At 37.6% G+C, this 26,665-nt stretch overlaps 1 protein-coding gene across 2 annotated transcripts in view; it reads right to left on the minus strand.

The window, feature by feature from the left end:
* PCDH15 (protocadherin related 15) overlaps positions 1-26,665 on the minus strand; it is a 1,570,906-nt gene that overhangs the window by 254,588 nt on the left and 1,289,653 nt on the right. For both annotated transcript variants that reach the window (XM_056795634.1, XM_056795629.1), the window contains one exon: positions 21,282-21,410. In XM_056795634.1, coding sequence (XP_056651612.1) covers positions 21,282-21,410 — 129 coding nt within the window. The remainder of the gene's footprint in view (positions 1-21,281; positions 21,411-26,665) is intronic.

A 26,665-nucleotide genomic window follows, 5' to 3' on the forward strand; every position in this document is an offset into this window, starting at 1 on the left:
AGTGATCATCATGAAACTGAAAGAAAAGTTGAGTAATCAAAAGTTCCTCTTGAAATGTGTGCATTTGTTAGATATATATTTCTTTTGAAAATTTGATATTCTAAATCAATAATTGTGTGGACCTCAAATTTATTCCCTGATCCAGAAAATTAAATGACTATACATATACTCAAGTTAGTTTGCAATAATAAATTTATAAAATTATAAATTTTGCTATTTTCTTCAACTTTAAAAGATTCTGAAATTAACAGAAGAAAAGAAATACTCATTAATCATTTCACTTTTTGAGAAGCAATACTCATTAAAACTGAGACATTTTTAAAAATGAAAAGAGGAGAGACATTAACTTAGACACAGAGCAATACATCAGCTCTTATTCCATCTGAACAAGAATAGTTAAGAAATGAGCTTGTCTTGGGGTACAGCTTTGAAATAGGTTTTTGGAACTGAACAGTTTATATCTTCGCTATCGGTGAAAAAAAAGTGAATCACCAGAAAAGGAACCAGCGTGACATGTGTAGACGAAAAGTCATACAAGGAAACCGATTCTGGCTATGGAGTGGGAAGATCTCTGTTTAAATCCTGTTACGGGTCCCCCACTGCCTGTATCCCTGGCATTGATATAGCACTTTCAGTTTTACAAAGCACTTTGTATGTAATTTTATTTGATCCTTACTATAATTCTGTAAGGTAGGTTCTATTGTTGTTCAGTCATTTTGACATGGGCATTATAGCCCCCAGAAGCTCAGGCAAACTATTATCAGGGAAATTCCTTTGCTCCCTTACATCCTTGTGACTCTTAATCCAAAACATCTGATAAATAACTCCTATAAGACCCTGAGGGGATTCTCCTCCTTGGATTGTCCTTGAGATTAAGATGGACAGGGAGATGCACCTCCAGGATACACCTCCATACCATCAGGCTGTATCTCAGACATCCATCTGTCCCCTAAACTAGGAGGGTCACTCCCTGTCTCCAGGCAGACCCCAGTCAGATAACTAACCCCCTAACTAAATGTCTAAGGGTTTACTACTTTAGAGACACATTCACGCTATGACACAGCATCTGTTGTAAAGAGTATAAAATTCCCAGAACTGATATCATCATGGGGACAGCTTTTCCATCCATGTTGTCCTCCCAAGGAGCAGCTCCCCATCTTGCTGTTTCACCTGTACCATTCTCCTGGCCATTCTCAACATTACTCTTTAAATTAATAAATTTCTCTTTTTATTTTGTTTTTATTTTATTTTATTTTATTATTTATTTTTATTAAATGTATTTTAAGATAAGTTTTGGAGTCTTGAATTCTTGCAAAAGGTGTCCTTCCCAAACCCCAGGGGTAAACCTCTTCATCCCCACAACAATTTTAGTTGTGTCTAACTTTTCATGTTCTCACTTAGGGATTTTCTTAGCAAAGATACTGGAGTATTTGCTTATTTTACAGATAAAGACCTGAAGAAAATAGGGTTAAGAGACATGCCCAGGGTCATACAACTATTAAGTATCTAAGACCAAATTTGAACTCAGGAATATGAATCTTCCTAACTCCAGGTCTGGAACTCTATTCACTATGCTGCCTAAGTGATATTACTGATCTCATTTTATAGATGAAGAACCTGAGGTAGTAGACTTCCTTGATAAACCAAAGGGGCACCAATGAGTGTGAACAGGGCAAAAGAGTGAGCAAATTCCAGCACTCATCATCCAGGCCCAAGACATCTCTGATTATTAAATAGCTGCTAACCAAGTGGGCTTAGAGACCCAAACTCCTCACTTGTTATTTCAAAATAAGAAGAGGAGGGATTGTGAAACATCCCCTTCCTCCTTGCCATGTATCTGCATCAATGTAGTCCAAAATGGCAGTTAGAGCTTGCTGATTTCATTGCCTAAGAGAGTTTTTGTTTATAGAAAAATAAGGAATTAGTCCCCACCCTTCATTTGACAAAAGCCAGTCCAGTGAGATGCCCTGAGGTCTGGGTGTAAATTATTAAAGGCAGGCTGACTTTTAGAATCTGAGGTTCAAGAAAAGTTTCAGATTAAAAAATCAGTATAATTCAATATAAATTTTACAAATAAGTTTCACATTTTATCCATTGTATCACCTTGTTACTGTATAGTTTAACTAAAAACACTTTCCATCTAGACATAACAGTCAATGGTTTAGGACTTCTAATAATCATTGACTAATAGGAGAAACCACCCAAATGTATATTGTTGGGCAAATTCAATGTAACAGGCAACTGAGTGCCTACAATGTAACAAAAACTTGAGGGTAAGATTTTTTTTTTGTTTGCTTGTTTACTTACTCTTCCAGCTTTGCTTTCTTACTCTGGATTTTCACACAGGTCCTGCATAGTTTTGGAAAGAGTACTTGGTATATATTCAGTCCTATTTGGAGTCCTTCTGGTTCCTGCTACTACTTTCTCAGCATTTGAGTGTTATAATCTTTCATGATGAATATGGATATCTCAAGCTTGGAACTTGTAAATTTTCAGTCCTCCTAAAGAGATCTAATCTAGTCCCAGTGTTGCTGTCCTATTATAAATTCTGCCAGTTTGTGATCTGGTTTAGGGCCTGAACAATAATATTGTGAGTTTGGTCCTGGAACTGCCCCTGGAATCAATCACTATCAGTCAGCTAGAAATCTCTGCAGGTTCATAGTCACAAAGCTACGGAATCCCCTGTGGTCTGGGTTTTCTACCTGGTTATTCTGCTTTTCCTGGAGGATGAATCTGAGAGAAAGCCCTGCACATTTGAGAGATGATTTGTTATATAATCAAGAGTTACTAACATTTTCAGAGTTCTATACAAACAATATCTATCCCCTAGGAAGTCTTAATGTATGAAAGAATAAGAAAGGAGAAAAGATTAAGAACACGTGCACACACACATATACATATATATATATATATATATATATATATATATATATATATATATATATATATATATATATATATATATATAATTGAAAATCTGTTACCTGAAAAAAGAACTACATTTCCCAGGAGCCCACTGACTTCCTGTCATTATGTACTTCCTGTAGATGGGGATAAATATTGAGTGGGTAGAACTGCTCACTCTCTTGGGCGTGTAGCAAGTGTGGTGATGGTGGTGAGATTCAGGATTCTTAAATGGTCTAATCAGCCATGGGCACATGGTCTTTATTTTGTATCCTCTTTATTCCTTGATTTCTAATGATCATTAATAAATCCCTTAAAATATAACATTTTTATTATTGAGACATTAATTTTAATTTTTAATATATACATATACATAAATGCATGTATGTATGTATGTATCATCTGCCAGGCACTATTCTAAGTGTGCTTTTTACAAATATTATCTCATTTAATCCCTACAATAATCCTATAACATAGATGCTATTATGTTACCCATTTTATAGAAGAAAATACTGAGTAAAATAGAGGTTAAGTCACTGACCAGGATCACAGAGCTAGTAAATGTTTGAGGCTGAATTTGAAGCAAGATCTTTTGGATTCTAGAGACATCACTCTCTTAATTACACCACAAACATCATGAAAGAAGCATGATAATTCTTGATGATATTACTATTGTTTGAAGTGAGAAATTAGTGCATTATCCTCAAGTTAAGAAAAGTTATGAATATCTAAATGTTGGTGTCCCCCCCTCCCCGTTTCTTACCAAAGCTTTGCAGCTTTAAGAGAATCTGTCTGGGAATTGCCCCAAGCAGGAGTCCCAGGCTAAAGGTCTAAGATCCTGAGGCATTGGGACCAAACCCTAAATAGCAATCTTGAATATCCTTTTGTCCTGGAAGACTCTCCTACTGTATCTTTGTAGCCCTTCTTAGATAATCCAGTCATGAGCTACTTCCCCTCTTTGTATCTATTTCCAATTTCCTGGTCATTTCTTCAAAATATTTGTGAAGCTATTCTCCAGTTTCTTGAAGATGTTAATAAGATTGAATGTGTTCACTGTAAAGCCAATATAAAACTATTCAACACTATTGTACAATGTTATAATCCCTTCTGGGAGACTTGATCTCATCATGACTCTCCTATATAAATGAGATTTTTCTGTGAATGGTTGGGCATTTGTCTTGGGTCACAACTTGAGACAGTGCCCCACATTTTCTTTGTAATCCCTTGGGGCATCTGTCTTGGGTCTTCAATCTGAGACAGTGCCCCTGCCCCATCTCTCTCTGTGTCTTTCTTTCTCTCAATAAAGCCTTATATTTTGAAGGATTTATTTCCACAGTTATATTTTTGTTAATAAGTGGTAAAGGAGGGTGAACTTTGAAATTTCCAAGGGCCACTCAATTTCTACCCCACACAATATTATTTCTTCTTTGAAAAATACAAATTATGTATGTGGGTGAATTGTAGAATTTCCTTCGCACAGCTCTAAATGCTTTACTTCAAAAGAAAAAAAAATAAAGGTCCTAAGTTTAAATCCATCTCTCAATAGATAGATAGATAGACAGACAGATAGATCCAGCTAGTAAGAGATGGATTTAAGTGTATATATCCCAACTCAATAAGTAATTAGTAACAGTTCTACCTAAAATCTATTGAATATAAATTTTAAAATTATTCAGTTGGTTAATGACTGAATCTTTGTTTTGAGTGCCTTTAAAAATAAAAGGAAGTAGGATAGGTTCACTATGAATATGCTGAGCCAAATTCATTATTATTTCTTTTGTGCTAAGATAAAGTTAATTGGTAGAAAAGACAAATGACCTAATTATAATGAATTCGGATTTAAATAACACACATAATAAATCCAAGTAAGCCCCATTAAAAACATTAAAAAAATTTACAGAAAACACAAGAATCAAACATCAAAAATTTTAGCATGTGATGCTTACATTTTATGAAATGGTAGCTAGGGTGATTTGTCAATTCATTTCCAAATGTAGGACTCTATGCTTAAAGTCTTACATTCTCTAGAATCTGAACCATATCTCTGGTTTGGAAGAGAGAATGAGTCTGAGGACCTTATATAATTTTTTCTCACTAAAATCCAATTCATTTGCAACTCACCACCCTGTGATGTCATTGGTTCTCTTTTAAAATGAACCTACTGGCTTTGTGAATTGAAATTCATACTTTGAGACAGGAAGTCCTGAGATCAAATTTGTCCTGAGGCACTTCCAGGTGTATGACCCTGGGTAAGTCACTTAGCCCCCATTTCCTAATGCTTATAGATCCTTGGAACTGTAAAGATTAAAATTTAGGGGAGACTGAGGAGACTGAGGCAGGTAGAAATTAGTTTCTCTCTATAAGGAGTATTATATTTTTATGAAGTTTATTAATGATTAAGGATTAAAGAAAATACAGGATAAGAAACATGTGCCTAGGCCAGAGAGGCCTAGACAAGATAATCTTACATCATGGAAGAGCCACATCTGCTCCAAAATGGAAGTCCAAAAAAGAGCACAAAAGCCTTTGCAATCAGGTTAAATCCCTTCCTGATCTCTGCCCACCTGAGAATTCAGTGAGATTACAAAGCATTTTGAGGAAGTGGAGCAAGGGCTTGTGGGGATTGAAGTCCAGAGTTCAATTCTATTTTTACAGAACCAATGCACAGTATTGATACTAAAATAGAAGATAAAAGTTTTCATAAAAGAAAAGAAAATGAAGGACAAAACAACTTTAGGATCCCAGATGTGGTATAATTATCAGCAGAGTACTAGGTTTGGAAACAGAGACATGGGTTATATTGTTGGATCTGTAGTTTTATCTCGATGGACCCAAGTATCCTTCTTTGGAAAAATGAAAAGGCTGCATTTCATGATTTTGATGGTCCTTTCCCACCATTTATGTAAGTGATCCTATTTAATATGAAAGTTTATGCAAACATTTGGATAAATTTGACCAGAAATTCCTGTTTTTGCTTTAGCAACAGGAATTGTGTTAAAAACAAACGAAAATGGTTCTTTCCATTATCTAGAGATATTTGGGTATTCTAGAGCACTCTATTTGCTCTTCCACTATCCTCCCTTGACTATAGACCAGCTTCCTTGGGCAAATAAGAAAGGCAGAAATTTTTTTTTTTTAAATAAGAAAAGAGAAAGGAGAAGGTGCTTGAAGAACTAAGGAACCTCTGAAAGATCATGTGAAGGAAGTTAGAAACACAAGATTCCTCTGACCATTTCGTTAGGAATGTAAAAATTAAATGAAGGATAATAAAACACAGTGATTCCCAAATTAGCTATTTATGTGGAAGCCTAACTGGCATTTAATTGAGCTATTTATTATGCCACATTGCACCTGAATTTTCTCAACTCTGCTTCTTTGGGTTGTGAAGTCTCTGGACTGGAGCAGATGGGAAAAGGGCCAGAGAGGGAAAGGAGGAAGGAGGGAGACAAAGATATTGACAGAGCCAGAGAGAAAATAAAATAAAATTAAGGGAGTACATACTGGGTTTGTGTGTGGGTCCGGGGTAAGGAGGGAAGGCTATCAGTGATCTAATCTGTGAAGGTCATTGCTATTTACATTCTCTCCACTGGGGCAGAGAAGCAACAACTGTAAATTATAGGACAGGAGAAGTATACAGGGAAATAAGAGATTAATCACCTTGTTTAGTGTGATCATCTAATTCTACCATATCCTTTTTAGCCATGAGGATTGAGTTAACTTGAATAATATTAATAGGACAGTAACCACTGGGGTAAAGTGCTTTAAGACCACATTAAATCAACATTCTATGAAGGAAGTGGGGGGATAATTAGCTTGGAGAAGTGACAGATAATGACTTTCTTCCATATTTTATATGTTATTCCCTAGAAAAGGGATTCAATTTCTACTGGATCTCATTTGGCTATATGTGTAATGGATGGAAGCTGAAGAGTCCAATTTAGGGTTAATATCCAGTAAAACAAAATAGCCTGAGGAGAGTTATGCCAAGGAGAATGAGGATTGCTTGAGGAGGAAGTTGATTCTCCATTACTGGAGTTGTTCAAGTAAAGTTGCATGGTAACTTGGACTAGCTGCTTACTTAGACATGTTCAGGATGGTCTAGATAGCCTTGTAACTCCTGGCCTCCAGGATCTATGATTTTATGAGTTTCCTGGCAGCCAGGTCTGATTTATAGCTGGATCCGACTTCTCTAAATGGTTATATGGCAGGTGCCATGCAGCTTCTTCTGGGTGGGAGGGATGGTTGCTTGTGACCCACCTGCAGGGCTGTGATCCTCATGTGGATCAGGAGGGTCTGTTCCCAAGTTCCCCTGACTCTTACTGAGCTATTTGGTAGAGAATGGCAGCTATGATGACCACCCTGCTCATTGTTTCTAGCTACCATGAAACAGTTTGGGTACAACTTGCCTGAGAACTTGCAGAATCAAGTGCACAGAAGCATCATACCCAACATTATCCAGGGACAACACATGAGCTGGCTGCTGAGCTTTGTGAAGTAAATGGTTTTGTCAATGGGAGCATTGTAGAAAGTCAGCCAGTCAATCAATATTTATAAAGTACCTACTATGTGCTAGACACTATGCTAAGCAGTGGAGATATAAATTAAAAACAACAAAAGAAAATCTCTGTTCTCCAAGACATTTCAATGGAATGGGGGAAGACAACACTCAACACAACTCAAAAAGGCAACAAAGGAAAAGTGTACTCAACCTGGGGAAATGATGGAGTTCAGTCTAAGAAATGTAGTCTTTAAATGGAAGCTCTCTTCTTTGCTCCCCTTTGTAGGCCTCTAATCAGAGGGGCAAAAGGGTCTGAGGGTTATTGAGGAGTTGTGAGTACCAAAGCAATGCATAGGACAATCTTCTTTTTTCAAACCCTTATCTTCCATCTTGGAACCAATACTGGGAATGGGTTCCAAGGCAGAAGAGTGGTAAAGGCTAGGCAATGGGGGTCAAGTGACTTTTCCAGAGTGACATAGCTCTGAAGGGTCTGAGATCAGATCTGAACCTAGGATCTCCTGTCTCTATGTATGTCTCTCAATCCACTGAGTCAATCAGCTTTCCCAAAAAGCTGATACAATCTTGTAAAATGATGACCAGTAGGTGAGAGGATCTCCCTCATCAAGGCCAAGGAGTACAGATGGTGAAAAATAATGTGAGGGCCAAAGTCCTCCCCTGGTGCCTCATCAGGAGTGGATATGATCTTGGGTTCCTGAAGACTATGTTAGGAGCAAACTCTGGCTAACTGTCTAGTTTTATTCAATGGGAGCATGGGGCCATAGAATACGTTTGCTTTCTTTAGATTTCTAAGTAAGCCAAAGGATGATCAAATTCCAACAACAATAATAAAAAATTATTTACTGAGACAAAGAAGGGTTGCAATCACCACCAGTGACAGGAATATCTATGTCAATAATATTAGAGGTCCTTAAAGCATAAAAAGGACAGTGAAGCATTGCTTAAGAGGGCTTGAAAGGGCTCCTTCATTTTGCCAATGTGTAAATAAGTAAAATTTTAAATCTTTCATAATTGTATTAATTGAGATGTGTGTGTGTGTGTGTGTGTGTGTGTGTGTGTGCTATGCATAAATGTGAAAATCAGGACAGTTTGAAGAGCTACCTCAAGATTCATCCTGGCTATGATGTGAGAATAGTTAACAAGATCTACAAACGTGCTAATATAGTAAGTATAGCCAGGATTCTAACCCTACCCTACTCTGCTCCTCTCTACATGCAGATATACCAGTGCATTGAAGTGAGAGTTGTTTAGAATAAAGTGGAGACCTTATTTCAGAGAAGTCTGGAAATAGGAAGTTGCATTGAATGAATAATAAATGGATTGTCCCCTTTGAGTTTTGTTTTTTTTTTTTAAGGCAAAATTGCACTAATGAGAGGCCATGGATAATGTAAGAACAATGTGGTTCAATGTATTTGGAGTCAGAGGATTGCTTTTGTATCTTGGCCCTATTATTATCTGAAAAATCTTGGGGAGATGAACTCACTGCTCTGAGCCTCTGTTGTCTTGTTGATGAAATGAAGAGGTGGAACCACATGCCTAATGAAGTCCCTTCTAGCTCAAGATCTATGATCCTGTGATAATAGTTAAGTTGGGATGAGATGGTATGGATGTCTTCTAATTGTTATCACTTTACAGGAAGGCCACATGGAATGGAGGATAACTAAGATCTTTCTAAAATTATCAACATCTAAAAGGAATCAAGGAGTCCGAAGTCAAACTGAAATTCCATTAAAAAGACCCTGTAAATTGTTATTAGAACATAACATCGAGTAATGACCTCTATTTTAGTTCCTTTCATCACCACCATCATGAAATATATCCTAGTTGATGTAAATGACTCTCCTGTAGTTAGAGCTCTCCAAATTGTAACAGACTGTCTCTGGAAATGGTGGGTTCAGTAATGGCAGAGGTCTTTAAGAAAAGACTGGAAAACGTTTTATCTGGAATAATGTTGAAGGAATTCTTGGTCAGGTTTGGACTATCTATCAATAACCCTTTATTAAGAACCTACTATGTGCCATAAGCTGTGCTAAGCACTGGATTGGACTAGACTAAACTCCAATTTAGATCTATCTCTGTGATTTTGGGTTCATGAATTACAAAGAATGTTCTCTCTCTTAATAGGTCAAGAGGCTTAAAACTTCATAGATATAATGAAAAACATGAATAAGTGAGATAATTAATTTGGAAGTTCTACACTAAGGTGTATAAATTATTTCACTTTTGCTTTTTTGTTGGTGCTTAGAGAGACAAGCATTATAAAAGGAAGGATAACTGAGAATAATAATCTTTGCGCATTTGATTTCTTATTCTTCCCCAGTAGACAATTTCCCTTATTTCTTACCAGACTATCATAACCTTTCAATAGTAAACAAGAAGCATTTTAAGAGTGATAATACAATTTGAAGGAGAGGCCCACCTGCCATACTCTACTTCACTCTGCCAAATATATGGAAGACACATTGCATACAATCGAATTTTTTAAAATGGTTCTGAAAAGTACCACTTCATCAGTTCCACTATTGTGTCCAAAGCAACATATTTACATAGACATGTATTATTTATGAAAAATATCATTGATATGCTTAAAGCTACTCATTTTTATATATTTCTCTCCCAGAGCACATCTTAAATCTTTGGGTTATATCTTTAAAGAGTGTGCAGAAAAGTGCATTAAATATATTTCTTGGTCTAAAAAGGTTGTCATATTCAAATGTAATATTTAAATATGAGTTATTTGTATTTACAATCCACTATGCCTTTTTTGCAAGAGGGTATCTCATCCAGTTAATGTGTAAAAATGATCTCTGACAGGAAGTCAAAAAGGTGTCAAAGTAACCAGTGCAAAGTTCTCAAAGCAAATCCTGGCTTGAACAAACAGTGGTGAATCTCATAAATTAGCCTTTTACTCTGGTTAGAACTCCTCTTCCGCCAGGAAAGTTAAGGGGCAAGGCAGGGAAGAAGTATTGAATTAGCCATGTTTTATAGAATCCTTAATTAATTTTAGTTATCGTACACAACACAGCATTTCTATAGTTTTTGAACTTACAAGTTATATACACATATATAATATGAAATTATATATTATATATAAGTATATATCATAGTTAAGATATATATCGTATTGATGTATGATTATATATTGCATGTATGTGTCTGTTATCTCATCTTCACAATGACCTTGTGCTTTTATCATCCTCCATTTTCCAGATGAGACAATGACATTGAAAGACTCTAAATGACTTGCCTCGCATTACATAGTAGTAATTGTATGAGGAAAGATTTAAATTCAAGTCTAGTTGAGTCAAGTCTATTCCTCCATAAATAGTGTCACTTCATTGCCTAATTACTACCTATGTGACATCTTTCAGCTTCAGTTTCTAATCTATAGAAGAGAGTGATATTCCTAATTTACTAGTTTCTCATAAGGATCAAAGGAGAGGAAAAAAACTCATAAATTTAATCTTTATGAGCTTTATAAATATTAGCTCTTATTATTATTGGCACTAATAATTAGAAAGAAGATGGACAGTTCAGTTTCAGAACAAAATACAAATGCCAAATGATAATGACTTAAATTTAAATAGCATCTGAGAAATGCTTCTATGGTAACAGTTGACATATTATTTCATGTTTCAGACTCATAATCTCAAGAGCTAGATATTATAAGTATCATTATTCCCATTTTATAGAAAAAGATGAGGTTCAAATTTGCTCTTCCTGTGCCATATTCATGGTTAACATAGCTAGTGTATTTCAAGGGTAAGATCTGATCTCTGGCCTCTGATGATCACAGATCCTGTAGTCTAGTGATGGAGAACTTTTGAGTGCCAGGCTGGGCGACCCCACCAGAGATCATGTGCAGTGCTCCTCCACTGACTGAGTGCTAGACATGCCCTGTCCCCAACTCCCACACACACAGGGGAGGGAGAAAGCACTCCAGTTGGGTTGCTGGGACAAGGGGTGATGGGCAAAGTGAGGAATGTCCTCAGCAAGTGTAGAGAGGGGGAAGGGAATGGCCCAAGCACTCTGCTCCCCTCCAGCTCTGTTTCCTGTGAGTCATCCACTCTATCCCTTGTAGTCTCCCATTGGGCTGCTACGCAGAGGGGTGGGTGATGAGAAAAGATGTCATCAGGCATGGTGGAGAGAGGGAAGGGAGCAGCAATGCCTGCCTGAGTCTTTCTGCTTTAACAAACTGGGGGAGGTGGTTTCCAAGGAGGGTGCTCTGTGTGCCTTCTCTGGCACCCATGCCATATGTTCACCATCACTGCCCTAGCCCAAACCAACACCCTGTACAAGAGACTAGGGAAGTCATGCCAGAATGTCAGGTAATTAAGAAAGAAGTTAGTTCCAAAGAATGTCACAGAGCAGAGGGAACTTTGGACATGTCTGTAAGTTACATTTTTTGCCTGTTTCTTAGGGACTATGAGGGACCATAGTTTTAATAAGCATTTTGATAGAAAGCACTCTTCTTGGAGCTATAAGCCACATTTGTTGGCTTACTGCTACTCTTAATGAGTGTTATATAAATGATTTTAATAAAGTATGGAAATTGCCTCTAATAAGTACTCATTATAAAATTATAAGTTAATAAGAAGCTTGATTTGTAGAACGGTAACCTCCCTCTTTGAATTTATCCATGAGCTATTTCGAAAAGGAACTTACAGGTTGGTTATATGTTACGGAGGAGGGTTTGATCCTGGTGGAGTGAGAAACCTGAAAGTTATAATGCCGAGGCACACAAAGTGAGGAGTCCTAAGAATTCTGACGTATGTGGTGACAATAATATGTGCCAGAAAGAAATGATTTGACAGGCTTATTTTCTAATACTTCAGATCCTTGCTGAATAAACTTTAAAAGAAAAGTTAAAGGGAAGGGGAAGGACCATCACTTATCTGCCTCCTTAGTTGCTCAGGACTGGCCTGCATAACAAAACCTTATCAACAGTGTGACTAGAAAGCTCCCAATGGGCCACTGGGCACAATGAAATATTCAGCAGTATCGTCATACTTGGGAGAAGGAATCCTCTGAGTTTTTCTTCATTTATTTTTTTTAGAGATAACCAATGTACTTTGAAAACTATGAAAAATTTTGATACTGGTGAAAATGATCATGCTCCCTCAGATCCTTCCTGTTTATGTGAACCTGAAAAGTCACTTAGTCTTGGGTTGATCATCTAGAAAATGAGGAGAATCATAGCTGTATACAGCCATTTAATGTTTTTATACCTAAAGAATTTCCTTCTGCTTGGACAATATGTTGATGAGTTTTCTTCTGATCTCAACTGGAATGGAATAGTAGCTGGGGGGGATGGGGGAGTAGAAGTGTCTCACCTGAAGGCTTGCTGACTGTTATTAAAAAACAAAAAACAAAAACAAAAACAAAGCAAAACCCTGCTTCCCATACAGAAGCAAGCAATGGCCAGCCACTCAGCTGTTCTCAATTTAAGGGAAAAGGCATTAGACCTCACCAGTCCACACAGAACTCTTGGGGAATTAGCAATGGTCGGAGGCAGCAAAAGTGGAGCTTATCCATATCTGTAGAAACAAGGGGCTTCTAAACCACTTTATGGTATCAGACCAGGCTGTAGCCATGAGGCTAATCTGCCTTTTTGTCTATTTCAAACTGCTCTACAAACTTAGAGCAGTAAGTGGGAGTTCCAAACTCCAGACTTAGCCACTAACAAACTTACTTAAGGATAATTTTAGAGAGTAAAAAGTGAAGGAAGTGGAGAGAATGAGAGTACTCATCAAACCTTTGTGCTGAGCCAAATTGTAAGGGTTAAAAAGGGTGGTCACCAAATTGTAATAATTACAATTAAATTGAGACTATTAGCAGCTTTAGTACAGCAAAGTAGAGAGAGTAAAGAGGGGGCAGCTGGGTAGTCCTGGGTTCAAATCTGACCTCAGATACTTCCCAGCTGTGTGACCCTGGGCAAGTCACTTGATCCCCATTGCCTAGCCCTTACCACTTTTCTGCCTTGGAGCCAATACACAGTATTGACTCCAAGACAGAAGGTAAGGGTTTAAAAAAGAAAAGTAGAGAGGGTAAAGAGAGGGAAATGTAGGAAAGAGGTAGAGAATTGCCTAACCCATCTCCCTGGAGTCTGCTCCAACAAACTGAAGTTGGCCTCCAACAAAGTTCCAATCTCTAGTCAGAAGAGCTCAGGAATCTCTTCGGTAAGAGTCCCCAGAGTAAGTGTCTCCCTTCAAGTCCAAGTCACCAACACAGGAATCCAAAAATGAGTCTGAGAGTCCCTTCAGCAAGGGCCACCAGTGCAACAGAGGCTGAGCAGTTCTGGGCACCCACTTATACGCAGTTCTCTCCACATCACATCTCAGGAGCCAATCATAGTTTCTTAATTTGTTTGACTGCTGAGGGAGGCAGTGTCTGTGGGGTCAATTTCCTGTCTCTGAGGGTGTGAACTTTCTTTTTCTGTAATTGTAATCAATGATAAAGGATCTTCAAGTTCCTGAGTGGTTAAATTAAAAGGGAAGGGAATTCCAAGTCCTGATTAACTTAAAGCAAAGGGAGAGTTCATTCCCTTTTCACAAAACTATTTTTTCGGTCATTTCAGTCATGTCCAACTTCCTGATCCCATATTTTGGATGGGGTTCTTGGCACATATACTGCAGGGGTTGGTCATTTCCTTCTCCAGTTCATTTTACAGATGAGGGACTGAGACAAGCAGATTTGCCCAGGGTCACACAGCTAGTCAGTGGGTGAGTTTGGACTCGAACTCAAGAAGATGTCTTCCTGTTTCCAAACCCAATGTTCTAACAACTGCACCACCTAGCTGCCCAATAAAACTATGGCTGGCCTAGGGTAATCAAACTTCTAAATGGACAGCTATTTGGGAGTGATTCTTTCCTGGATGTTCACTAATGCCTAAGCCTGATTATTTATTGTCATTATTAATATGTTAAAATAGAGAAAAAAGGTGGGGTGAGGACTAATTTCTTGATAAGTTCAGATACTTGTAGAAGGAACATTGGGGTGGGTGAAGGGAAAGTTCTGATGGTGAATGTGAAACCCCCCATTCCCTTTATGATTATGATAGGATTATTTTATAACACAAGCATTAGTTTTGAATTAATAGTCAAATAATATAGCTAGCTTTATGAATTATAAGCATTAGCTAAGAAAAAATTAGCTTAGAGGGGTATTAAATCTTACTGACAGGCACTCTGACCTTAAGACTGTAACACAAATGTTCCTACCAAGCCTACGGCACCCTGCTGCCTGCAGAACATAAGATAGTCATTCAGGAGGTGGAGGGCTGCCTTTAGGTGCCTGAAATAAGGCAGGCGTATAGGATGCCCATCTACTAGGTGCAGTGGCTTAGGACGGTCATCCTTGGGTGCCAACTTTAGGTCAGAACACAGACAGGAGGTGACTGATTCCTGACTAAGAATAGTCAGCAAAAATCAGATCCTGTCTCCTTCTTGTGCAGAGGCCTAGCAAAGGTCCAACCCAATAATAGATATTAGTTACCACCCAGAGTGATGATTTCTGTACTTTGCAGATTAGCACTTGTGCCATTAAGACCTGCCCCCATGGAAGATTTATGTTCATTCCATTTTAATTTTAACTGTATTCTGTCTTTAATCTGACACTGTCCATAAAAGAGGTCATCTCCTAAGGCTCAGGGTCTTGGGTCTTGACCAGAGTCTGGCTTTATTGTGATACAGGCCCTTTCTCAATAAACCTATTTTGGGCTTGGAGACTTTATTTCCCTTATTAGCATTTCTGCTGATTGATAATTTTCTCCATATGATCTATGGAGTATTCTTTGGGATTGCAAGTAGCATTCTTCAAATAAGTAAGTAAAATAAGCCAAAAAAGAAAAGAAAAGAAAAGAAACAAAAAAAAAACAAAAAAGGCCTGCATGATAATTAAAGGGAACTATATGGATTAGAAAACAAGTCCTCTGGGGGCAGCTGGGTAGCTCAGTGGATTGAGAGCCAGGCTTAGAGACGGGAGGTCCTAGGTTCAAATCTGGCCTCCGACACTTCCCAGCTGTGTGACCCTGGGCAAGTCACTTGACCCCCATGCCTAGCCCTTACCACTCTTCTGCCTTGGAGCCAATACACAGTATTGACTCAAAGACAGAAGGTAAGGGTTTTGAAAAAAAAAGAAAAAAAGTCCTCTGATTTCATGTTCAGACTTTTTCTAGTATAATGCATCTTAGCTAGCTCAGAACCAAAAGTACAGAGCCCTTGAATTTCTTAGTAAGGCCTTACTACATAATTTACATGTAATTTGCAATGAATTAAAAGTTTCTCTGTTGATACCCATCTATTATATTTAAAAAAATAACTTCAATGAAATTAGAGGGAAAATCACCTCATTCCAAATGGTTTTGTGTATATTTTGATTTTTAATGGGTTCTAACCCAGACACAAATATATAGATTCTATTAAAGTTGAATAGTTGAAGGAAAATGACTTTTATTCTTCTAGAGACTGACTGTTTTTGTTAGAATTTCCAGATATGTCAAGTTCATCTCTCCACAGGCATGGATGAAAAATAGAACTCTTTAAAAATAAAAAAGATGAGTGAATTAATTCATTCTCTATAAATTGTGAACAACAAATTAATTCATAGGAAAAAAAGGATTAGGTAGTTTAATAAATCACCAGAAAAGCGACAGGCAAGAGGTGTTGGAGAAGTAGCTTTACAGTTTAGAGTTAGAAGCTTGATTTAAAGAGTTTTCATTGTCATTCCCCTCTTTTCAGGGGGCCTCTGTTGTAAGTGTGTGCTTTGGCACTGGTTGGTAGAGAAACCTACTTTATTTGGTCTAAGAATATAGTCTGCTAGTCTCGACTTGAAAAATCTTCTCCAATCTAGGAAATCATTGCCTCTAGTTGTAAGAGATATTCTTAGACTGGAGGAAGGAAAGAAAAAAGGAAAGAAGGAAGGAAGGAAGGAAGGAAGGAAGGAAGGAAGGAAGGAAGGAAGGAAGGAAGGAAGGAAGGAAGGAAGGAAGGAAGGAAGGAAGAATGGAAGGAAGGAAGGATGAAGGAAGGAAGGAAGGATGAAGGAAGGAAGGAAGGAAGGAAGGAACGAAAGAATGAATGAATGAATGAACGAACAAACGAATGAATGAATGAAGGAATAAAGGAAGGAACGAACGAATGAACGAAGGAACAAATGAAGGAACAAATGAAGGAATGAGGGAACGAAGGAAGGTAAGAAAAGAAGGAACAAAGGAAGGAAGGTAGGTAAGAAAAGAAGGAAGGAAGGGAGGAAGAAAGGAAGAAAGGAAGGAAGGAAGGAAGGAAGGAAGGAAGGAACGAACGAACGAATGAACGAAGGAATGAACGAATGAACGAAGGAATGAAGGAAGGTAAGAAAAGAAGGCCCAAAGGAAGGAAGGTAGGTAAGAAAAGAAGGAACAAGGAAGGAAGGAAGGAAGGAAGGAAGGAAGGAAGGAAGGAAGGAAGGAAGGAAGGAAGGAAATGATAATTTATTAAGCACCTGTTATGCACCAGGCACTTTGCTAAATGCTTTACAAATATTATTCCATATAATCTGCACATCACCCTGTGCATTGGTGGTATTATTATCCTTATTTTATAGTTGACAAAATAAAGACAGCGACTAAAAAGAGATTAAATTATATTGCAAATCTAAGTGTCTGAGGCTGAATTTGAACTCAAATATTCCATCTATAAGCCTATTGCTTAATCCACTGGGATACCTAGCTGCCTCTATTACTATTACATAGTAGCTGGAAGACTCTTAGGCTCAGGGGAGATCTTGGTTGGAATTCCAAGTCTGATTATTAGCTGTGTTGGACAAATCACTTAGCTTGATTGAGGCTAAGTCACTTGATTAGTAAAATCTAGATTAACAATATTTGCAAAGTTTATCTGAGGAGCTGGGGCAGGGTGCAGTGGGAGAATGCAAGTGGATTTAAGGAAAGAATATGTCAACCTTATAGCAGGATAAAATGTAAGCCACCATTTTTGTTGTTCTTACTATGAGTGAATGATTCATTTCCTGGGTGCCCAACAATTGGGTTTCTCTGAATTTTCACCTGGGTCAGTCTTTAGATCAGTAACAGCTTCCTTTACCAAAGGAATCCTGCCTTTAGAAGATTGTTTTGGGTACTACTGTTACATCCAGTTACTGAGTCCCTTGTCATTTTCACTTTTCACAAAATAGTAATGGAGGATAGATGGAGTACTTATTTATTACAATAGCCTTTGGAATCAATATAATTCAGTTATCCCGTGCTGGTAAAAAGTATGGATGACTCCTAAGGACTTCCTATGAATACACACATGTTGATGAAACTCCAATAAAAAATTATAAATCAATGTTATTGAAATAGATCTGCTCTTAAAATTATTATTCCAACTCTTTTCCAGACTTCAGCAAATATAATTTTGTGTTTGTTTTATACTGGTTTTGCAGAGAGAACCCATAAATGATACTACTTGTGACCCACTTGGAGAAGGGTTTTATTTCGGGCGCAGATCTGTGCCGTGCTGAGCTTAAAAAAAAAAACCCAAAAATCCCTGAAAAAAACCCTGCTCATTTCATCTTAAGGGCTACCATACAGGGAGCCGACAGTCCCATTAATCAGAGCAAGGCCACCAAGGTTTTGATTTATTTTGTTTAATATTAAGTTGTATCGTTGAAGGAAACATTGATTTTTTTTCTTCCTGAATGAGAGTTTCTTTCCTCTTCTAAAAGCCCTGGTTTACTAATGATGCTGAAATGGCTTTAAGGGATTCAACCTGAGTTATTACCCCTTTGTCTCAGCAAAAACTGAGCATGTAGATCTCTCACTCACCACAGGAATATATTTGCAGCTCAGGTTAAATAAATTCAAGCTCTTTTGTCTCAAAGCTCAGAGAACACAGTGTTGACTCAGGACTGCATTCTGTTACAGTACACTAAAAAAGTCAGGTCAGCTACAATGTCTATACGGCATAAAGTGCAAGACTACTGGGACGGGGTGACCAGCTTTAGGTGATCTGTGTACAATTGATGCATGCTAGCACATTCTAATCCAACCCAGTGCCCAGTTTTGAAGTGCTTACTCTGTGCAAACACTATACTACTAGGCACTAGAATCATAAAGGCACAGTGAAAAATGGATTTTTTGGTCAATGAGTTCACACACACACACACACACACACACATACACAAACACACACATTTACTAGATCACATCAAAGCTGATGTTAGAGAAAGTACTTCCATGTGAAAAGGATCCTGAAAGGATTCTCAGTGGAGGTGGCATCTGAGTAGAATCTTGAGTGAAAATAAAGAATCATGCAAGAGAGATGGGATGAACTCTCCCCTGGTCATTTTTTAGATTTAATCACCAGAAGTGTATACATCCCACTTATCCGTAAGTGGGGGAGGTCTGTGAGCCACGTGTGTGAAAGTGGGTGATGAATCAGAACCCACTGACTTCCCGCTGGGCAGTCCTAAGCAAAGCTTTAGCTGAAATTGGTCCACGTAAAATGGAAGGAAGGCAAAGGAAGTGACAAAAAAGAAGGTATTTAAAAATGCCACCAACTTCCTGTGATGAGGTCTTTCACCTTCAGTTTGACCTCAGAGGAGCTCTGGCTGAGCACTGCTTCCATTAGGACTACCACACGGGCTGACTCCTGTCCCTGGCTTCTTCTGAGAGGTACTAGCCTCTGCTAAAACCTTTTTTTAATTGACTCCTAAACCCTCTGGCTGGGGCTTCTGGAGTCCTGCTGGAGTAAAGCCAGGGCCTGAGCAAATAGTCTATCTCAGTAATCTAGATTTCTAACTCTCCCTCTTTCTCATTTCTCTACTTTCACTCTTTCTCTATTTTATACATAAATTACTAAAAGTTCATTTGGAATTAATTAATTCCTGGTGACCACAGTCTGATGAATTTAGTCCAATTCTTTAATTTTTCCCCTTACACAGGTATAGAGCATGATGTTACTAATTCACTGAGGCAGACACTGGAATGCCATCATGAAGACTCTAGGACATTTCTCCATGTCAAAATCAGCAAGTATCTATTGTATACTTTTCCTTTTAAAATCAATATGTATACTTACAATAAGGAAATCCAATAGGCTTCTTTTAACGAGATCACAAAATGATCAGCTGTTATCTTTAAGTTATTCATATACTCATGTATAAATTCCAAATTAAATAGAAGCCTACTGGGTCAGTCTATCAGTTTGAACCTAATGAACCATAACTTCAAATGGTAAATGACCTGGACTCAAAGTTAAGAAAGGAAGAGAGCAGACTGAATGGCATTTGGGAAATAACATGACAAGGCTAGCCATCCCAAGGTGCTCCTAGTCACAAAAATAAAGAAATGAAATAAAGAAATAAACAAACAAACAAACGAAGGAACGAATGAATGAATGAACAAACAAACAAACAAATAAATAAATACACAAATAAATAAATAAATAAATAAATAAATAAAAAATAAATAAATAAATAAATGAAAGGAGCCCATTGCTAATAGTGCTTTCTGGTAGACCTCATATGTTTTTTTGGATTGTGGAAGATCAAAGTCCCAAAAGCATCATATTCAAATGCAATGATAATGATTTGAAAAAGAACCACTTGGGGGCAGTTGGTTGGCTCAGTGGATTGAGAGCCAGGCCTAGAGACTGGAGGTCCTACATTCAAATTTGACCTCAGACACTTCCTAGCTGTGTGACCCTGGGCAAGTCACTTGACCCCCATTGCCTCTCCCTTACCACTCTTCTGCCTTGGAACCAATACACAGTATTCATTCCAATATGGAATATAAGAGTTAAAAAAAAAAAAAGAACCACTGGATTACATGTAGCATCTTGGTAAAGGTGACTGACTGGTAATGAATAATGAGGGTAAAAGTAGTTCATCCAGGGCAGTCTGCAGCAAGAAAATGAACCCTGGATTTGACGTCAGAGGACTGGAAGATGAATTCCCAATCTGCTATTTGCTCATTTTATGCCCCAGGTAGTTCTTTAGTTTCATAAGTAATAAAAGGGGTAGTGTTGATGAGATGACATCTACTTTCTTTTGGACTATGATCATATCAATGATCAGAAATGGAAACTCTGTGTGTGTGTGTGTGTGTGTGTATGTGTTTGTATGTCTATGTGTATGTGTGTATCAGATGGACTATTGAAGATCTAAATTGAAATCTGTGAAATATTAAAGGGACCAGAGGAAAGAAAGCCTTTGGCACATGGAATAAATGTCATAGCGATGATTACTGGATAGGCAGGAATAAATATTACATAAGATAAGTAGTATATGGGGTCCAACTTTAACCACAGAAGTAGTGTTCAGCCTCATTGAAATAAGGAATCTATATATCAAAGTATGTATCACTCATAAAATTGATCATATTTGTAATAAGCACATATTTCCTGTGTGAAACTCCAGAGACCTAAACAATAGACTTGAGTTGCATTTTATAGGTGTGAATGTTTTATTCTTTGAGAGTAAGACATTTGTAGAACACCATTTAGGAATATCAGCGTGTTCACTAATGTTCCAAAAAATATTATGATGTTGTGAGTGAAGCCCTGGCCTCCATCCAACCTAAAAAGATTTTGGTGAAAGCTTCCAAGGCATTGAGTGGGATGTCTTTGGAGTGCATATGGAATGAAAGGCATGAAATTGCCATGAATAAGATGTAAATTTCAATTTCCAACAGTAAAGGGATCCAATGACATCATGAATCTTTTATAAAAACAGAATTATAACAACAGCATTCAGTGTTTTAAAAATGAATAAATGCTCTAGTATGCCTCACTTATGTCCAAAGGACCGCAGACATCAAGCTACTGCTGGTATATTATTGGGACTTTGTTCAAAATGAAATATTTTAATGTTTTCCACTTACCCTGACTTGTCCAACATAAGCATTGGCTTCTTCTTCAACCACAGATAAGTTTCTTGGCAGATAGGGATCAAAAGTTGGAGCATTGTCATTTACATCTGTCACTACAATGTTCACAGTAGCTGTTGAAGTCTGAAAGAAAATGGGTACGTGAAAGCTGAATGTTTCTCATCACAAAATCAACTGAGAGCAGACACGGCAGAGAGAGTACCATATAGGAGCAGTAATTATGATAGCTGACATACATGTGAATATGTAAATTTTGTTATTATTTTATCCTATCAACCCCATGATTGAATTATTAAGATCTCATTAGCCACATTTTATAGATGAGGAAACTGAGTTTCTGTGAAGTGAAGTTAATTGCTCAAGGCCATATGACTATGAAGTGTCAGCGCCAGGATTCAAATCCAGTTCTCTTCCAGTCTACTTCCAATACTTTCCTCACTATAAAAAAGTCTTGGACAAATCAGTAGCTCTGTGATCCATTCTAAATTCTATCCTTTTCTACTCTGAATAAGTCACTTCTTCATTTTTCCTTTCTGATCATGGGAGTTTTCAAATTAAATATGCATACCTGGAAAATCCCTTAGAGGTCATCTAGACCAATCACCTCAATTTACAGATGAGTATACTGAGGCCCAGAGACACAAAATAACTTGTCAAGGTTATGCAGAAAGTAAAGTGAATTTCAGAGTTCTTCCTTTTCAAAGAATCACACTGCCTCCTGGTGAATGAACTCAATGATTTTTCATTTCAAGTAAGCCTCCAGCTTTCCATCCTCATATATTGTCTCTATGGAGTGTTGATTAAATTGATTCTTGCCTTTGTCCCTGTAGAGTCCCTGTTACTCAAAGTAGCATTATCTCTCTCCATCCCCCTTGTTACTTATGTTTGGAAAAACAAAGGTTTATAATTTGCAACCATCTTTTTTTTTTCCTTTAAAAATGATGAAAAGTGCAAATGGTGATATTAGAATGTAAAAGGCATCTAGAAATGTCAAACACCTCCCAGAGGCATATTTTCAAAAACTGCTTTCACCTTTATGGAGACCACAGGGTGAGGCTTCTCATTTGTAGTTCAGCAAACAACTCTCCTCTCTCTCTCTCTCTCTCTCTCTCTCTCTCTCTCTCTCTCTCTCTCTCTCTCTCTCTCTCTGTTTCTATCTCTCTGTCTCTGTTTCTCTGTCTGTCTGTCTGTCTCTCTGTCTCTGTCTCTCACTGTCTCTCTCTCACTGTCTCTCTCTGTTTCTCTGTCTCTCTATCTCTCTCTGTCTCTGTCTGTCTGTCTGTCTCTCTGTGTCTCTGTCTCTGTCTCTCTCTGTCTGTCTGTCTCTTTCTCTCTGTCTGTCTGTCTGTCTCTCCCTCTCCTTTTTCTAATCATGCCCCCCCTTGTTTTTCTTCAATTTCAAGCCATGAAATAAGAAATTGGTAACATCACAGGGTCATTACTGAAGTTAGCAAGGTGAAGCCAGTACTTAGAAAATGTCCTGCTTGTGCATTGTTGCTGTACTGCATTGAAACCAGTGGTGGTTGTTATGATGCCACTAGAGCCATGCTTCCCCAAGTTGTAAGGAGAAATATGATCTTTGATCTGGGGCAGTTGAATTCTGGGTTATGAGATGATGTTGACACAAAAAGGCAATGAGACCACGAGAGCAATTACACCTAGAGAGTGGATTCCACTCCTTCGCCCAGGTTATATTTCTGAGGTCTCAGATGATATACACATGATTTCACCTACCAAATGGGATGCCCTTTCTCGACTGCTGGAGATCCCCTCTGAAAGAACTGACTCGGCAGTGATGTAGGGAGTTGGATTGTGGGGAGGAACCTTTCCAGAACTAATGGTCAAGTCCATCCCTATAGTATTTATTGATCTTTCTTTCTCCTCCATTTCCCATCTGCCCTAACCAGTGAACTACCAGAATGGGTCTTAATCTATTTAGTTTTGTCAGTTTTCTGACCATATTACTGCTCCTCTTTTCCTGGAGTGAATAAAAATCAGTACTTGAGATACTTAGAGTTGGAATTGAAATTAACTTGAGATAGTCTGGAGTATTCTGACACTAAATGGGCAATGGACTCATAAAATCGTTACAATTTCTTAGCAATGATCAACTTGGATTTCCCCTGTTTCTTCCCTTTCCCCCTTCTCAGCTCTCCCTCCCTTTCTCTTTGATTTCTTCTTTTCTTTATTTTCCCCTTTTACTTCATATTTCTTTCTTCCTTTGATTTCTTTTTTCTTCCCTTCTTTTCTTCTTTCCCTCTTTATTTTTTCTTTCCCTCTTTCATCCATGGTGTGGCAGAGGAGGACAAGAAGACTATTATATTAATGTTTTATTCTTTAGAGTTTAAAGTTCCATTTACCCATGTCTTCATTAAGAATAATTTGACTATCAATGCCATTTTAACCAAAAATAACCATATTTATGGAGGCAAAGGTCCAAAATAATTTTTTATCTTATACTCCAATAATTACAGAATCGATAAGGTTATTTTTATGATTTTCTAAATATTTATTTAAAGGTGGTTTTAATTATTCTTATACTGGGTTAATTTTATTATTATTATTATTATTATTATTTTTAGTTACAGCTGTCCCTCACTACATCATGGTTCATTTATCGTGGCTTCAGTGCATCATGGGTTTTAAAAATTATACATCTAATTCTGTATCAGGGAGTTTTTACTAAAGCATGGAACCAACCACAGAGCTGTGTTCTGTATCCTGGGTGCTGATTGGTTCAGTAAGAGTGTGGAAAAGGTTTATAAGAGAGTGGGAAGGATTTATAAAACCTTAAATTTAAGTAAATAATAATATAAATATAACACCCCCACATCACAGATTTTCACATAAAGCCAGGGTCTCTGGAAAATAACTCCCATGATAGGTGAGGGATCACTGTATGTGAATTTAAATTCTGTTCCTCTAAACACATGCTTCATAAAGGTGATTGTGGACGTCTTGTTCATTCTTTGTTTTTGTTTTTTAAGAGGATCAATGACATCATGAAGGTGATATCTTGACTTGTACATGAACTAGATTTATGTGAGGCAGAGTTTTGCAAAGGTATTTGCCTGTCTCTTCTTAAGTCATCAAAGCCCAGTGGCAAGACAAAAATGAAGACGACTGACACTAGCCTGGGATGCAAAGGATTACCTTGGCATTTGTCAATGTGTGACCAAGTTCTAAGTGCTCCACAGTGCCTGCCTCAGTTGTCTTCATGGCTGTTGGAACAAATTGTTTTCATCTACCCATTCAGCAGTAGGAAGCTGGCACATGCTTTGAGTGGACATCCTCTTAACTCATCAATGGATTTGGGGCTTGTCAGTTACCTTCAATCTGGCTTAGTCTGTCTTCTGAGATAGTTTTGCTGTGGTGTGATCACTGCATACACTACAGTTTCTTAGAACCACAGGAGAGAGTTGGGGTGAGAGGTGGACATCAAAGGTGAATGAGCAGCCCTGGAAAGGGTTAAGTGGCCCTCTCACCAGGGGTTCTAGTCCTCCAAGAACACGTTATATACAATGCCTGGAGAGTAACTAAATGAAAGAGTCCCTCTTACCTTTTATAGGGCACTAGAAAACTTGTGGACTCTAAAGCAAATACAAAAATATCTTTTCCAAATATTTCTAAATAGTTTATACCTTCTATACCCAATATCCCAATACTGGCCAATGAGGTTAATGACCAAAAAATTACTCATTTTTTACAGTCTCTTCACCTCAGTATTTTATGTAGTGCCAGAAAACTAGAAACAATGTGGATGTCTAATGATTAGAAAATAAGTGAACAAATTGTGGTACAGAAATAACATGAAATGACATTGTGTGACAAAAAATAGTAACTCGGAAGGATTTCTGCTGAACTAAGGAATTTTTGTATGAACTGGTATAAAACAATATAAGTAGAATCAGGAGAAGAACAAATGAGACTCCTATAATTGTATAATTGAAAATCTGTTACCCTAAAAAAGAACTACATTTCCCAGGAGCCCACTGACTTCCTGTCAGTATGTACTTCCTATAGACAGGGGATATTAGGCAGGGATGTGGTTGGTCCCACCTTCTTTGGCATCATGGCTAGATAGTGGTGAGTGGGATTTTCAACAGGTTGATCAGCCATGGGCTCATGGTCTTTTTTTTGTATCCCTCTTATTCCTTTATTCCTAATGATCATTAATAAATCTCTTAAAATATAATATTTTTATTAGAGATTTATTTTTTACATAATCCCAGTTACTTTAACAACTTGAAAAAGCAGATGAACTCAAACACTGTTATTATCAATTCTGGTCTGCAAACACAAATGATGAAGGAGATCTCTGTTCTTCAGCACAATAATGGTATAGAATGCAGCTTGTGTCATCTGATATACTCTCTTATTGGTTGCATTTGCTTAACCATTTATTTTCTTACTAGGACAGTTTTAATAGGAGAAATAGATCAGGAAATGAGTAGGGTATAAAAATGAAAAAAAAATTGTAAAATAGTTTTAAATATTTTCCACCCACCTCCTCTCCCCCCAGGAAGGAGAAAGAAAAACATTTTTCCATTTCTTTGTATAAAGATAGCCTTTCTTCCTTTGCAGTGGAAGTTGAAGCTATGACACAAGCCCCCTTTATTTTTGTTTCTGGTGGTAATTGTTACGAACAATATTTATTCTATGTTATTATTTGAAAGAGGAGTCATACTGAATGTATAGCATATCCTTCTATAGGACTTCAATGAACTATCACAGTTTCATGCTTATGTCCTACATTCAACCTTAGTGAGGCAAAGAGAATTAAACCCAAATAATAACTGGGGTTCACTCGCTGCCAGAATAGAGTAGAACAATCTGTCCTCCTGCTTCAGTACATCTGGCTGGCAGCATAAGGGGATTGACAACAGGGCACTTCGCTATTGTTTTATGTACCTCAGAAAATGTTTGTGGCTGAGTTATCGAAAACAGATCTTTGTTACATTCATTTAAATTCTAGTGAATTACCAGAGACCACCAGGAATTACAGCAACGCATAAATGATGAAGGCAGGATGAATACAGTAGTTGAAACCTTTTCAAAGCAATTAGGCACAACAGGAACAAAACCAAAATACATGAATTTCCTGCCTTTTTAGCAAAGTTGATAAGGTATCAAATTATGAATCACAGAGACTAGGAGATACATATCTTGACTTCGTTTCCAGTAATTTTCTCTTTTATACTGAAGAACTCATTAAGAAAGAAAACTAATAAGATACCAACATGAAAGGATGTTCGGATTGCATTCTGGTCGGAAACTTGGGGAATGGAAGTGTATGTCTGTAAATCAATTACTAGCAAGGAATTCAGGATCACCAGGAGACATTCCACATAATATGCATACCTGCTGGTCTCCTCAGG

Source organism: Monodelphis domestica, chromosome 1 (genome assembly GCF_027887165.1).
Source record: "Monodelphis domestica isolate mMonDom1 chromosome 1, mMonDom1.pri, whole genome shotgun sequence".
Lineage (NCBI taxonomy): Eukaryota > Metazoa > Chordata > Mammalia > Didelphimorphia > Didelphidae > Monodelphis > Monodelphis domestica.